The sequence below is a fragment of the Hippichthys cyanospilos genome, chromosome 20, assembly GCF_059441005.1.
Source record: "Hippichthys cyanospilos isolate Australia breed blue-spotted pipefish chromosome 20, RoL_Hcya_1.0, whole genome shotgun sequence".
NCBI classification, from domain to species: domain Eukaryota; kingdom Metazoa; phylum Chordata; class Actinopteri; order Syngnathiformes; family Syngnathidae; genus Hippichthys; species Hippichthys cyanospilos.
In genome coordinates, this window is record NC_142388.1 from 4831782 (window position 1) to 4846209 (window position 14428).

At 42.8% G+C, this 14428-nt stretch overlaps 3 protein-coding genes across 4 annotated transcripts; 1 reads left to right on the forward strand and 2 right to left on the reverse strand.

Annotated features, from left to right (window-relative positions):
* The first annotated feature begins 2188 nt into the window (after positions 1-2188).
* On the forward strand, positions 2189-3594 carry fkbp3 (FKBP prolyl isomerase 3). Its single transcript, XM_088403798.1, has 7 exons — positions 2189-2332; positions 2524-2625; positions 2706-2807; positions 2880-3015; positions 3094-3161; positions 3226-3323; positions 3405-3594. The coding sequence occupies exons 1-7, from the start codon at positions 2228-2230 to the stop codon at positions 3457-3459; spliced, it is 666 nt and encodes a 221-aa protein (XP_088259924.1). The 5' UTR covers positions 2189-2227; the 3' UTR covers positions 3460-3594.
* A 1-nt stretch (position 3595) lies between these two features.
* Positions 3596-6456, reverse strand: faua (FAU ubiquitin like and ribosomal protein S30 fusion a). The gene is made up of 5 exons (XM_088403799.1): positions 6381-6456; positions 5617-5698; positions 5382-5526; positions 4441-4496; positions 3596-3799 (listed from the first exon to the last, which is right to left on the reverse strand). Exons 2-5 carry the CDS (start codon positions 5689-5691, stop codon positions 3674-3676), a joined length of 402 nt encoding a protein of 133 aa, XP_088259925.1. The 5' UTR covers positions 5692-5698; positions 6381-6456; the 3' UTR covers positions 3596-3673.
* Positions 6457-6994: 538 nt separating this feature from the next.
* On the reverse strand, positions 6995-13827 carry prpf39 (PRP39 pre-mRNA processing factor 39 homolog (yeast)). 2 transcript variants are annotated; one of them, XM_088403742.1, is made up of 13 exons: positions 13694-13827; positions 12413-12811; positions 11601-12253; positions 11264-11508; positions 10958-11125; positions 10672-10849; positions 10133-10240; positions 9484-9648; positions 8863-8989; positions 8334-8602; positions 8055-8239; positions 7531-7723; positions 6995-7456 (listed from the first exon to the last, which is right to left on the reverse strand). In XM_088403742.1, the coding sequence occupies exons 1-13, from the start codon at positions 13704-13706 to the stop codon at positions 7370-7372; spliced, it is 2790 nt and encodes a 929-aa protein (XP_088259868.1). In that variant the 5' UTR covers positions 13707-13827; the 3' UTR covers positions 6995-7369. The 2 variants fall into 2 exon arrangements, with proteins under 2 accessions (XP_088259868.1, XP_088259869.1); XM_088403743.1 differs by having other exon boundaries at positions 12413-12808; positions 13694-13815.
* Between the last annotated feature and the right edge of the window lie 601 nt (positions 13828-14428).

A 14428-nucleotide genomic window follows, 5' to 3' on the forward strand; every position in this document is an offset into this window, starting at 1 on the left:
AATCACTCCTGTTAGTGCACAGAATAATAAAATCGAGGACAGGATGAGGACGGATGAACCAATGTTTACAATATCGTTGAAGAGATTGGCGGAAATGTCTTCCTTTGTATACTCGCTTAAAAAATTATATATATATATATATATATATATATATATATATATATATATATATATATATATATATATATATATATATTCGTGAGAATTTATTTTCTAAACTTTTCATGGTCATTTTGTTTTTTTCAAACAAAATGTTTTTTAATGCTTTATTATACATACACAAAAGAAAGACAGTCTTATATATAAAAAGCAATGGTCATTATATTGAGAAAAATAAGGCATGTTATGCAGGGTTGTTGTTTTTTCTCAAACAAACTGGACATTTTTTGGCAAAAAAAAAAAGCCTTGGTTATTTAAAAAAAAATATCATACTTTTTTTTTTTTTTGCAAAAAACGTCTTACTATACATGGTTGTTTTTTTTTTATTTGAAAATATGAAGAAAAAAGCCTTACTATAAATGGTCATTTTTTTTGCAACCAAGAAAAAAGCCTTACTATAAATGGTCATTTTTTGCACAAAGAAAAAAAAACTTTACCTAGTCATTTTTTGCAAACAAAAGCCTTACAATACATGGTCGTTTTTTGCCCCCCAAAAATCCTGGCTTTACATGGTCATTGTTTTGCAAAAAAGCCCACTATACATGATTGTTTTTTTTTTGTTTTTTTTTGCAAAAAAAGCCTTACAATACATGGTCATTTTTTGCAATGAAAAGCCTTATGATTCATGGTTGTTTTTTTTTTTAAAAAGAAAAAGGCTTACTATACATGGTGTTTTTTGCGAAAGAAAAAAGCCTTACTTTACATGGTCTTTTATTTCTTTAAAAAAAAAAAATCCTTACTATACATGCGCCCCTCCCATAAAAAAAATGCGTAACCATACATGGTCAGGCTTTCTTTTCATGAAAAAAAAGCTTTATTATATTTATTATTATTATTATTATTATTATATTATATTTATTATATTATATTATATTTATTATATTATATTATATTATATTATTATATTATTATTATTATGGTCATTACTTCTTTTTTTTTTTTACGAAAAAACGTATACTCTACATGGTTATTTTTTGGGATAACTATATATAGTGGATTTTTTTTTTTTAATAAAAAAGTCTTACTATATGGTAATTTTTTTTTTCGGTAAAAAAGGCCTTACTATACATTGTCATTTTTTGTATCTCAAAAAAAAAAGCCTGACTATACAAGGTCATTTATGTGGAAAAAAAAGCCTTACGCCCATGGTCCTTTTTTTTCCAGAATTTTTTCTGAATCTTACTTTTCAGAAAGACTTACTTTTTTTACAGCCTGACTATGCATGGTCGTTTATGTGAAAAAAAAAAAGCCTTACATGGTCTTTTTTTTTTTCAGAAAAAAGGCCTTACTATACATGGTCATTTGTATGGAAAAAAAAGCATTACTATATATGGCAGTTTTTTTTTTTCATTGTCCTTTGATTAAAAAAAAAAAAAAAGCCTTACTATTCACGGCCATTTATGTGAAAAAGAAAAGAAAAGAAAAACGGCCATGCCTGATAAGGCAATATTCTTCAATTAACAAATTTAGACATATTGACAGCAAGCTTTAAAACTTTTCACCTGTCTGAATCTTTTTTTTTTTAACTTTCTTCTGTTCAATCAGTCGTGTGCGGTTATTGCCTCCTTGTGGGCACAGGATGTAACTGCATTAGGGGAAATAAAATCAACATTGATGAGAGTAATTCCATAATGAAATTTGTCGTTCCGAGAAGCCCCCCAAAAAAAAAATAAAATCTTTCCGCCGAGCAACCTTAAGGATGCGTCAAAGCTACAACAACACCTTGAATATAAAAAAGGCAGAGTCACCCCACAAGAACAAAACATATTTGTAAAATATACACGGTGTTTAATATTTATTTTCCGCTTTTTCTAACAGGTTATTGTGGGCGCAAATCTCAAATAAACCATTTATAAACACTTGCATAGTTCGCCACTAGACGGCAAAAACAATCTTAACCGGTTATGCACCTCCTCGTGTCCCGATTTGTTACGATATATATATTTTTTCAAAACATTCATGTGCGTTTATTTCTGTAACAGCAAAACATTATCCTTAAACTATTTCAAGTTTCGCGTTTTTTTAATAGTCATGACTGAGGTCAAAGTTCGTCAGCTGTCCACCCAAAATGGCGGACGAGCCAACGCGAGAGTGGAGCGACGAGCAGCTGAAAAGTGACGATTTGCCCAAGAAAGACCTCATCAAGTTCATCCAGGAGAACGCGGCGCACTCGGTACCTTTGTCCTTTAATTATTCCGAAACCTTTGCTGTCATTTTAAAAGTGCACAACGGTGCACGAACTGCCGCATGCGCGTGGTGTAGCCTAGCTTGTGCACGGGGGCGGAGATTCAATGTTTGCAAACAAAAGGGACTCGTTCTTCGTCACCTTTTATTGCAAAGTGTAACGGTTCGTTGTGTGTTTAGTTCCTGTACGAGCACAAACTGCTGGGAAATATCAAGAATGTCGCAAAAACGGCCAAGAAGGAGCAGCTCATCGTCGCTTATAATCAATTGTTTGCCACTAAGGTGCGTGACGTCATAGAGACGCGACAAATTAAACGCACGTTTCACTTGAAACGGAATATTAAATCGCGGATGTTTTGTAGAGATTTAAAGGCACGGAGCCGGTGGAAGAAGTGACGACGCAAGTGAAAGCCGTCAAAATACAAGAGAAGCCCAAAGAGGACAAGGCGGAAGTTGTGGATGAGGTAATGACATAGGCACATCCGGGTTGAGTTTCCGTAGTTTTTCCACCAATTGCGGTCCTTTATTTTTTTCAGGGTCCGCCCAAATTCACCAAAACGACTCTGAAAAAAGGTGACAAGACAAACTTCCCGAAAAAAGGCAACACGGTGAGCTGCTGGTACACGGGCACACTGGAGGACGGGACAGTTTTTGACACCAACATACCTTCAGGTGCTTACCCGTAAAAATGTCTTTTTTTTTTACGCTAACGATGCGACCAATCAGGGTTTGACTTTGTGCCGTTTGCAGGGGCCAGAAAGAAAAAGCAGAGCAAGCCGCTGAGCTTCAAAGTGGGCTTGGGCAAAGTCATCCGAGGGGTACGTTCCACATTTCTGTTCTTGTCTTTTTTTTTCTTTTTTGTAACGCAATGATGTCCCGCAGTGGGATGAGGGCCTGCTGACCATGAGCAAGGGCGAGACGGCCCGCCTGGAGATCGAACCCGAGTGGGCGTACGGGAAGAAGGGTCTCCCCGACTCCAAGTATCCTTTCCTTTGTTGTTGTTGTTGTTGGGGCCTGCTTTTAGTTTCTGTCAAGCTTCTCCTTAACTTGGTTCGTTTCAGAATTCCGCCCAACGCCAAGTTGATCTTTGAAGTGGAGCTTGTGCAGGTGGATTGATGGAAATTCAACCTTTTTTTTCTTTCTTGCTTTCAGTGGTGTGAAGACAATGTGGCCTACGCTTTCATTGTAAATGTACAGTGCAGATTTTTGTTACATGCCTACCAAATGTATAAGTAAAGACAAAGTGCTCCACTTGCGTGTGCCTAGTGTGATATTTTATTAACAGCACAAAAACATTTGCAGTGATGCAAAATGGGCCGGTGCGCAACTTTTAGGAGTTGGCGTTGGGTCCCTTCTTCTTGCCGAAGCTGGGCACCACGTTGACGAAGCGCCGGTTGTACTGGATGCGACGCTTGGCGCGCCCCGTCTTCTTTTTCTTCTTCTCCTGCTTGTCCACCTGCACATATAAAAAAAAATGCAATCAAAAATATTTCTGTGCACTCCCAACAAGTCAACAACACAGCAGTGTAAATAATACCGTGTTAGTGAAATATGAATAAAGCAGCAAAATGCACTGATTTCTATCCATCTAAGTGATAGCCTTGTTGACGCTTGCTGTCCCCTGAAAATGACATCACAGTTGCTCGGGTAATAAACTACTGAGGCTAAACTGTGAGGTCATCTTCGTGTGACAGTAAGTGGCAAAATGGCCGCACCATGACAAGTGGTCTTTGCTGTCGACTGTTTCGAATAGTCAGGGTACATAGGGTACATAGAACAATGTCAAAGATTTGGTAGTTAACGCCTAAGATATATTTCACCATGTAAACGCACTTGACAGTTATTTGAGGATTAAAACGCCAAATTACACTTAAGAGCTATAATGCAGCCATCTCTACATTTAGCCATTCAGAATATAACTGAGAAACGCCAAGTCAAATTCACCTTTTAAATAGCCATTAAAAAAAAAAGTCAGCTCAAGAGTGCAAGATATTTGGACACACAAACGGTTTATTTACATGAATCTTTTCTGTTCAAATGATTGCTTCGTGTCTGATACAATTTTCAAGTGCCGCGCATTGTGAAAACAATCCTCACCTTGGGAGTCTGGCCTCTCACTTTTCCGGCACGAGCCAGGGAGCCGTGGACCTTACCTAAATAGCAGGAGAAAATTCACTTGAGTACGGCGGCAGAACAAAGCGACGTGGCAATACGGCACTCACTATTTCGAAGCAATAATGTTAGATTTTTACAAGCAAAGCCAAATTTAACTTTTATTTTGTCCAATTTATTGATCCTTACATCAAAAGAAAAACTTCGAACATTAGGGAGCTGAAATTTCACCCAGATGAGGACGGCATGTCAAGTTGACTAAAATACTGTGAGAATGATGTGGAAGGTCAAAATACTGCATAGGGGTTAAACTTGAAAAAGTTTGTCTTAATCCGCATGCACTGAGGGCAACAAAAAGAGATCCTAATATAATTAAAAAGTTAAATACTGCCCGTAAATAACCTCTTGAAATAATAATTGAAGCTGAGCAGACAAACTATATGCCAGTGAGGTGCGTCTGTCTCACATGGTATCAATATTGATTTCCATGCACCAAATATTTTGTTACTGTTTAATCAACTATACAGTATTTAAGTCTACTTCGTTTATGTTCTATTTATGTGCAAAAAAACTTTATAGATAAGGTCTATAAAAACAAGCTAATATTTATTCGCGTTATACATTATGTTAGCATTCAGCAAATGGACTTTCAGTAATTGAAATGACGTGTGAACAGTTGAAAATTCCGGTATAAAATTATGTTTACAGTTTGAGCAGGCACACTGCGCCTTGAAAAATTTCTTTTCGTTTTTTTCGGACAGTGACAACAAATAGCTAAATGCTTTAAAGATATAGTAGTTTAGTAGATTTAAAACTGAAAAACACGCGTATAAAGGAATTCCATGGCCACTACAGCACAAAATGTCACCTGCCTGAGAACACACATCACAATAAAAGTGGGCGCCGATATATATTTCACAACTGACCTCCCAGAAGCCTGCCGGCGACGTCCAAGGTACAGTACTCGGAAACGCCGCACGACGCCAGCGAGGCATCGTCTTCCAGGGGGCAACCTGCGAGAAGGACCACCTGATTCTCCACTGAGAGACCCTCCAAAGTCTGGATACGAGCCTGATAGGTGGAAAAACAACCGTTTGCAGCAATGCCTCGCACAAAGCGTCGTCGTGAACTAAAATGCTAGCTTATTATCTTTTCTTTTACCTTGAGCTGGCCCACGGTCTCCTCTCCGGTCACCTCAAGGGTGTGAGTGTTCTGACCACGCAAGAAGAGCTGCATCTTGTCGCTAAAAAAAACAAGATTACCAAACGGATTCAACAATAGTTATGCGCGAGAATGTCAACAGGTAAAAATCAGGAAAAACAATCATTACAATACAAAATCACTAGTACGACACTGAAGGAATTACTCATTTCAGATTTGTTCTTTAAATCATTATTTTGTTTGTAAAACAATGTTAGCGCCGTAGAATGTTTAAAATGCCATGAATGCCAAACAAGTTCATCCATGCAGCAGGAATTCCTCCCGAAATAAATTATTTGGCTATATTGTAATTCGAACATTTTCTTCGAAACACGTAACATCTTTCAAAAGGAAAACACTGCGTGGACACATCAGGAAAACACACTTTCGGAGACTCCTTGAGATTTTGCAAAGTTATTTTACGATTTAGTTTAAGCTTCATATGATGTAAATTAAACCAACAAGTTTTGGAACGTGTAAATATAGAAGACAATGATAAATTGTAGACTGTCGCTGTGGGGCTAATGCTAAGCTAACTCAAATAGCCCCATGCGGCATGCTGGTTTGGAGGGGAAAATGAACCTAAACATACATAATATCAGCGATGTGTTCAATGTGACGCTTAAATCAGATGTTCACTTGTAATCTGGTTCGTTTGTGATGGTTAATATGAGCTTTCGACTGATTAAAAAACACTTTTACAGCTCTGAAGGTAAAGGCCTTACCTCGTTTGAATGCTAGTCGTTAGACGCGCAGCATAGAAAAGGCTGTTGAAAGGCCAGCACTGCGCATGTCCATTTTTTACGTGCGTGCGTCAGAGCAGAGCCGCGCCCACAAACAGTCGACATGTTGGATGTGGCAAACAGCGCCGTATGTTAATTCGAGAGAAAATAAACATTCGTCATCACGAGGTTCAGTCTGCAAGTTACTAAGTACATGACTTCATGGTAACAAACTTCTCAAATATGGTGAAGATTCGCAGCCGACAGGAAAAAACCTCTCGGCGTAGGCCTGTTAATCAACATGTCGGTCACGAGTCTTCGGTCACATCCGGGGATTTACAAACTATCCGTTATTTGCCTTTATTACACAACATATACGTTAATTAGAAAAGTCGATTTACGTTACTTTAATGTTGTGCTTCATTCGCAGTTATTAAATGGCATTCTTATTTGAAAAAAAAAAAAAAGACAGCAATTCCTCTTGCCGTCAAGACTTAGCCCATGCCTGCGTTTTACATTGAGTACAGTAGACTTGCTCCATTGCCATTACAAAATGTCTCCATGAATCTTTCTTTAACTGTCGCAGATGTCAAGCTATGAAATGAAGCTGGGACACATCAGCATATCAATCTGTTTATTAAGAAATCAAGTCAACAAAAAAAGGTAAAATCAACTCTTCATTTGGGGTTCACTGAAGCACATTACAAAATGTTCAAATTTAAAGAGACCCAAGAGGAGACTGAAAACTTAAGCCTTTGCGTCTAGAGCACAGGGTGAGTTGCAGGGTTGAAAGTAAGCCCGTCTTTACAAACAACATGCATCTTGTGTGTAATTTTACATTCCCAAACAGGAGCTACAATGTGCATCGGATTTGAAATTATGAGCTTGAGTAAAAAAAAAAAAATCTTTTGGGAAAGTGGCGCTGGTCTGTCTTTTAATTTGAAAAGCTAAACACATTCTCCAATGAGAGACCGAGATCACGGTCACGTCCATCATGTCGGAGGAGGGTAGTACTGGTTATACTGAGCGTATTGGTTGTACTGGCCCCATGAGTTTTGGCTCCAGGCGCCATATTGTTGCTGAAAAAGGGAAAGAAAGTTGAAATACAGGTGTGTGGACAAGATGAGGATCGTCAAACGACAGGAAAACCCACCTGGTACCAGCTGTTGTAATTGTACGCGCTGTTGGCTTGCATGTCCGCCGCCGCGACGGCCATGGAGCCGTCGTCCATGCGCTGCCGCTTGGCGTCGGGTTCCTGAGAGCTGTCGTAGCCGTTCTCTGCTTTTCTTTTTGCATATTCGACTTCCTTTTGGAGGTTCTGGTGCTCTTCGTAAGCGGCCACCAGCCTAAAAACATAAAACATTTTCCACTTCATGCTGATGTATACATATGTAATGTAACATGCTAAGATTTTATTGATTGATGCTTTTGCTGTTTAGGATTTACAGCAAGTTCTTCATTTAAATGCATGTGTTTTAGGAGTTTGTTTTTTAGCCACAATTGGTAGGTCTGACTGTTTTGTAAGGGAATATATATATATATATATATATATATATATATATATATATTATAATCCCCCCCCGCCTCATCTATGCTGCCATGACGCAGATCATGGGAGAGGTTCAATTGCTGAATTGAATGCAGATACATTTTGAGGACATTTTGCTTCCAACTCACGCATGGATGTCGGTGCCAAAATCTTCGAGGAATTCCACTTTGCGCTGCGCAAAGAGGAGGCGCGTCTCCATTTCCATGCGGCTCTGCAAGGCCCGGTCGAAGCAGGCCAGAATCTCCGCCTGGTTCTGCGTTACGTCCCCGCTGAACTCCAGCTCCAGTAGGTTGAGGTAAAGCCTCGGACACGTCTGACAAAGCAACAGAGCGCGCGTTGAATGCAAGGAGCAAAACGAGGACGGTCGGTGAACTCATGATTGAAAATAATGAATACAAAGGCATTACCTGGTCTATCTCAATGGCGTCCAACAACACTTTCCTGGCCTTGCTCAGGCTCTTCTGCACCTTGAGGAACTGGCGCGCCAGCTTGACGGCGTAGAAGGACGTCTCGGTGGTTGTCTTGGCAGTGTCCAGCGCCTCTTTCAGCAGCTCCTCTGCCTTGTCTATGTTGCCGCGCCGACGCTCCAGGCTGACCCGGCGCAGGCGTACCATGGCCAGACTGGGCACCACCGTCTCCAGGGTTGAGAGGATGGTGCTGGCAGCTTCCACGTTGCCTGTGGAGGCGGCGGGGAAGAAAGAGCGCAAGACAAAAGGTGAGTTCCACTTCAAAAGGCCAAAAGCAAGTGGAATTAAGAATCCCTGCAAGAATGTAACTTAAATCTAGTCCAAAAGGATTGTCATTAACCAGGTGAGTAAAAAGGGATTTTTTTTTTGACGTCTATTTTCGTCAACGGGAGCGTACGGTTTTAAACTGTATGACTCAGAGCCTTGTGGAGGCGCGCCCCGACGAGTGTTTTTATTTCGTGCGGCTCACCCTGCTGCTCCTCGAAGCCGGCCCACAGCAGGTGGATGGCGGGCTTCCTGGGCAGGTGGACGGTGCAGGCCTTGCTGTAGACGTGTCGCACCCCGTCGATGCTGTGGCCCTCCAGGTATTTGGCGTACTTTGCAAGCGTGAAAAAAGAGAAAGGGGGAAGGAGAGCGAGCAGAGGACAGGAAAGCAAAAGGAGAAAAGAAAGGCAAGGAAAAAGACAAGACCAGACGTTTACATTTCCCGCATCTCGGACCTCGCTGAAAGACGGCAGACAAGATCGTTCTTAGAATTTTTCTGTGTAAACCCGTCAGCACCTTCATGGAACCAATTAGATAAGATTCTGTAAGGTAGTGGGAGACGAAGAAGATGCAGTTGGCAAATGCTGCAGTCAAATCTTGTGTGGCAAGCTGGCCATCCCCTAATACAACAGATACAGTCACATATCAACGTTACACGCAAAGAGAGCGCACGACGGTTTTTGTCTTGTTTTCGCTGTTTTTTTTTTTTTCGGGGGGTTTTTCCGCTTTACTCCACGTGATTGTCATCGATGGCGGGGTGGGGGGTGCAGGGAAGCGGCGAAAGTAGAAGTGGGGTGGAGAGAGAAACAGAAAAACGCCTTGATACCTTGATCCAGAACTCTTCATAGAGAGCACAAGCGATGAGGCAGCGTTCAAAGAGAACCACCACACGCTCCGGGGTGCCGTTCTCCATCTCAAAGTCCAGGTACTCTCGCCAGTTGTTCAGCTGCGACTCCTCCAGGGCTTTAACGTGGAAGTACGGCCTCTTGATCTTTAAAAACAAGCAAAAAAATAAATAATCATAAAATAGACTAAAGGCATTGCTAGTTTTACACATAAGAAGCTGCAGAAATTCAGACTGAAAATGGGAGATTAATTAAAATGGTAGTGATGTAGGCGAGGCTGAAAATATATCTAAATGACGTGGCGTGTCTAGCAAGAGAGTTAAACATAAAAGTATTTAAGTCTATTAGTTAAAAACCAAATTTCATAGAAATAGAACTTTGAGTTGAGTATAACAGTAAGTAGTGATGTTTTGATATTACCATTGACAATTAACACCCACTCAGATAAAACTGATCATTAAAATAGCGCAAACTTAAAACTGTTTGATTTTACGGTGGAATAACGTTATTTTCCAAAATCCCGGAAAATGGCTGCCCAATGTGGCCTGTTTTTGTTTTGTTTTTTTACTTTAGCCCACGTGACGAGCATTTGGGGAAGCGAGTAACTGTGAAATGCGTATTCAATCGTACCCCTTCCTCAAAGGCCCAGCGCTTGCTGACTTCGTGCTCGTTGAGGTTGAACACTTCCTGTCGAGCCTCGATGGTTTTGTGGCGCATGTTCTCAATCTCGGTCACTCTCTGAGGGAAAAACACAGACAAAGCGCACGCTGTTGGCCGGCTTGACAACAATCACCCGTTCCACTTGATGTAAAAGCTGCCGGTAGCGGTCCCGCAGCCATAGATTTACATCACCAGAGACAAGAGGCCTGCAGAGGGGGGGCGTATATATGCACCCTGCATATCAACCTCTAGGTGGAGGTGCTGCGGGTCAATGGGCCTCGGTTGTTCCTTTTAGTTTAAGGGCGAGTGTCCCTGACAGGATGCCAGCGTCAAGCCCCCCTTGGCTGTCTTTGGCTTTGCTGCCGACATAAAGACAACTCTTCAACTCTTCTCTTAATCCACATGGACATGGTGGACAACAGGCAACCTCCATCTAAACTCCAGAATTTCTTTGCTCTTTTGCTTTTGTGCTTTTGAAATTCTTCACTTGATTGGACCTGGTTCCTTACCTTGGCAGGATCGGTGAAATCCTCCGTGCCTGGGGGCAGCTCCTCCGGGGGGGGCTTTTCTCCATCTTTTCCCACCATGGTGGCCAGGTTGGCTTGAGAGAGCTCCACCCTGAACTTGACAAATTCCTCCTCCGACAGGAAGTATTTGGGGTTGTTGCTCTGCACGTGGTCTTTAAACCTGCATGTGTGAAGGAGATCTTTTTTTTAAAAAGTCAACTTGACTTATTGATTCAACAATGTTGCCAATGTCCATCATATCTCAAATCAATCTGGACTTTGCCCTTACTTTTGGAAGTGCTGAGAGTAGAGCTGCGTGGGGATGCCCAGAACGCGGTCGTAGAGTCCGGTAACATTTGCGAGCTTTCCCTGCTCCATCTCCCAGATGATGAAGGACTCCCAAAGGCGATCTGAGCGAAAGTCCGTACCGGCCGCCAGCACGGCGTGTTGGTACGCCCTGGGAAGAAAAGACAGACAATAAATAAGATGGACAAAAACGCAGTGGTCCTTGGTTTACCAGAGAGTTTGGTTTCTATGGCGATGACACAAAACCAAAGACTCCCTCTCAAGAGGACTTGAGGGGCATTCCACTTACGCTCGAATGCGTCCCTCCGTCTCCGGATCATTGGCGTCAGAGTTGTCTTTGATGTAGGTCATGTAGTGCAGCCAAAGGTCCACGCTGAGCGGGATGGCCTGCAAGCCTCGCCGATACACCTCCTCCGCCACATGTATGTTGCCGTGCCTTTTTTCAATGTCGGCATACTTCTTCCAGTACCCGTAGCAGTACGGATAGCGCATGAGGAAAATGTCAAATGACTTCCTTACCGCTTCCAGAATATTCTAAAAAAAAAAAAAAAAAAGGAACAGGGTTATGTGGTTTCGCTTCGAAAATGCCACAGCATTCATTGATGGGGCGACTGAGTTCCCTTTACCTCTTGCTCGACGTATTGCAGCAGGTAAACCCAGGCGTTGAAGTCTTCTGGGTTGTCTGCACATCCTTTCAAGAGTTTTTCAAACTCGCTGGGGAGCTCTGGCTCGTTAGGAATGATGGCTTGAACGACGGGTTCCGGAGCCGCAGCGGGTTCCGGAGCCGCAGCGGGTTCCGGAGCCGCAGCGGGTTCCGGAGCCGCAGCGGGTTCCGGAGCCGCAGCGGGTTCCGGAGCCACAACCGGTTCCGGGGCGGCTGGTTGGGGAGCGGCTGGTTCGGGAGCGGCCGGTTGGGGAGCGGCCGGTTGGGGAGCGGCCGGTTGGGGAGCGGCTGGTTCGGGAGCGGCCGGTTGGGGAGCGGCCGGTTCGGGAGCGGCCGGTTGGGGAGCGGCCGGTTGGGGAGCAGCCGGTTGGGGAGCGGCTGGTTGGGGAGTGGCTGGTTGGGGAGCCGCTGGTTGGGGAGCCGCTGGTTGAGGAGCCGCTGGTTGGGGAGCCGCTGGTTGGGGAGCCGCTGGTGGGGGAGCCGCTGGTTCGGGAGCAGCTGGTGGGGGAGCAGCTGGTAAGGGAGGTACAGCTTCCTGAGCAGCAACTTGAGCTGCTTCTTTGGGGGCATCCACCTCCATGCCACCACCAGAAGCTTGTGACGACTCAGTGGCATCTACAAGTAAATCAACAAGAGGTCATGATGCAGCATTTCACCTCCATGGTGGGCAGTGGGAAATCATCAATTAGTTAATTGTAAAGTAAAATGTATGCCTTGGTAAGCCGACACTGCAAAAATCTACCAACAGAATTAAATGAACATTTTTGTTTTCACCTTTTTTGGTCACTTCCTGGGTATTTGCCTGAGCCTCCACGGTCTCTGCTTTTTGTTCAGGCAGCTGTTCAGGGGGCTGCGGAGGAAGAGGTGGCGGCGGGGGCGGTTGCACGTCTGGATACAGTGGCGCATTGGTGACATGACACTGTTCAACGCCTTTTTCCACAGTTCCCACCTCTGGAGGAGGTGGAGGGGGAGGGGGTGGAGGCAACGGCGGGCTAGGGTGGTCTCCTGCCCCGGAAACAGAATCCATGCTCGGCGCTGGGGCAGCCTGCTCCACGGTCCAGTCAGCAGTTTGGTTTAAAACAGGAGGGTATGGTTCTCCATTAGCAGCCATAGTTTGGGGCTCTGACTCCAGCATTCCAGTTATGGGTTCTCCGGGAAGATGAAGACCGGCTGCTATTAAAAAAAAAATAATAAGTTTTACTATTAATTAAAATAGCTTGATTTTAGGCAGCTATAATAATGTCTTAAAATGTGGGCTTGATATTGTGTAGCACTGCCACTTCACCAATGTGCACGGTACCAAATGGCCTGCATTATAACATTTATCAGACGCTTACATTTCATTACGAAATACGTGTAATGTGCAAATCCTCCCAAGAAAAAACACTACATTTGCAGTTTAAATGCACAAAGTTCGAAAAAGTTCTGTTCTTGGCGTTTCTGTAGTTCTGTAATCTACTTTCATCGTCTGTAAGCTACGCAATGCTAGTTAGGCTAACTTGATGGCAATGTTGAAAATGTTAGCCAATGTGTCCGAACGTTAGGAGCAACAAAGATTGGAGGAGGCCGAACAATGAAAAATATTTATCTGGTATTTACTATTTTAATTAACGTAATAGATGCTCCATATCGACTACTTTGGGTCCGGATAAACAACATCGTCGGTAAACAAGCAAAGTTCAACACCAAACTGGGCCTCCGCTGGCGTCTATTTCCTGGACACAACACCCCAGCTAGCATGAAACCAAGTTGTCTTCACGTCGACGGTTTACGTGAAGTCGAGCAATATACATTTTGAATTGATTAAAACGAACCCATAATTTTGATTTTCATCGTAATTGGGTTACTTAGAACGCAGTTGACCTTCTCGTGGCCACGGTACAACAATGTGTTGAATTACGCCATTTGCCGCCTCTTCCAGGAAATAGTCGTATCCTTCGCTTCTCTAAAAGAGCTAGCCATGCACACCAGCTAACACGACGCTATACGATCGTTTGTCGGTTTAATTAAACGTCAGAGGAACTAGGTGGATGAAAACGCTGTTGTGGATCTTACCGGGAGTTTCCATATACTCTTAGCGAACTTGTAGCGGCGTCTTCTGTCACTTTATCTAAACTACGACGGAGCGGCGTGGTTAATCCGCCATCTTTCTATTTCAAACAGGAAAAACGAAGGAGCTAGTGCGCATGCTCAGTAGATTAGGCCCGATACGTTGAAACGTCAAGTATACGTCTTGAGCACTTTCGACACACTAACAATTGACTATATTCAATAAAACACTAATGTTGACGCATCGCCTGAGCTTTCATCTATTAATAATTATTATTAAGTGACGAAAATCCGTCCGCTTAAGTTTCAGGCAATAAACGTATGCAATCGCTTACAATGTAGAGCGAAAGTTCAAAGTACGTAGGCCGCCTCATTTCCCATTGCTAAAATGTGCTTCAAGATCAATCCAGATCGTGACTAGAAATTCGTATTGTAAACGTAACTTTTTAAAGACGCATATAGGTGAAATGGCTCAAATGGCACCGCCCCGGAACTGTTTGATGTTATTTATAAATGTTAACGTTCTACTTACATTCTTTGTATTTTTGGGGGACTTTCGTATATCGAAAGATAACAGGTTGTAGTCAGTTGTGAATTGGCACTGACACTGCACGCATTTGTGGTCGATCAAAATCAAGCATTATCATCTTTGCAAAGAAACTTCCAAAAATCATTGACATTTACTCTTATATTATACTATATAACTGTTGAGCATGTATCAACATAAGTGTTGTCATTGCT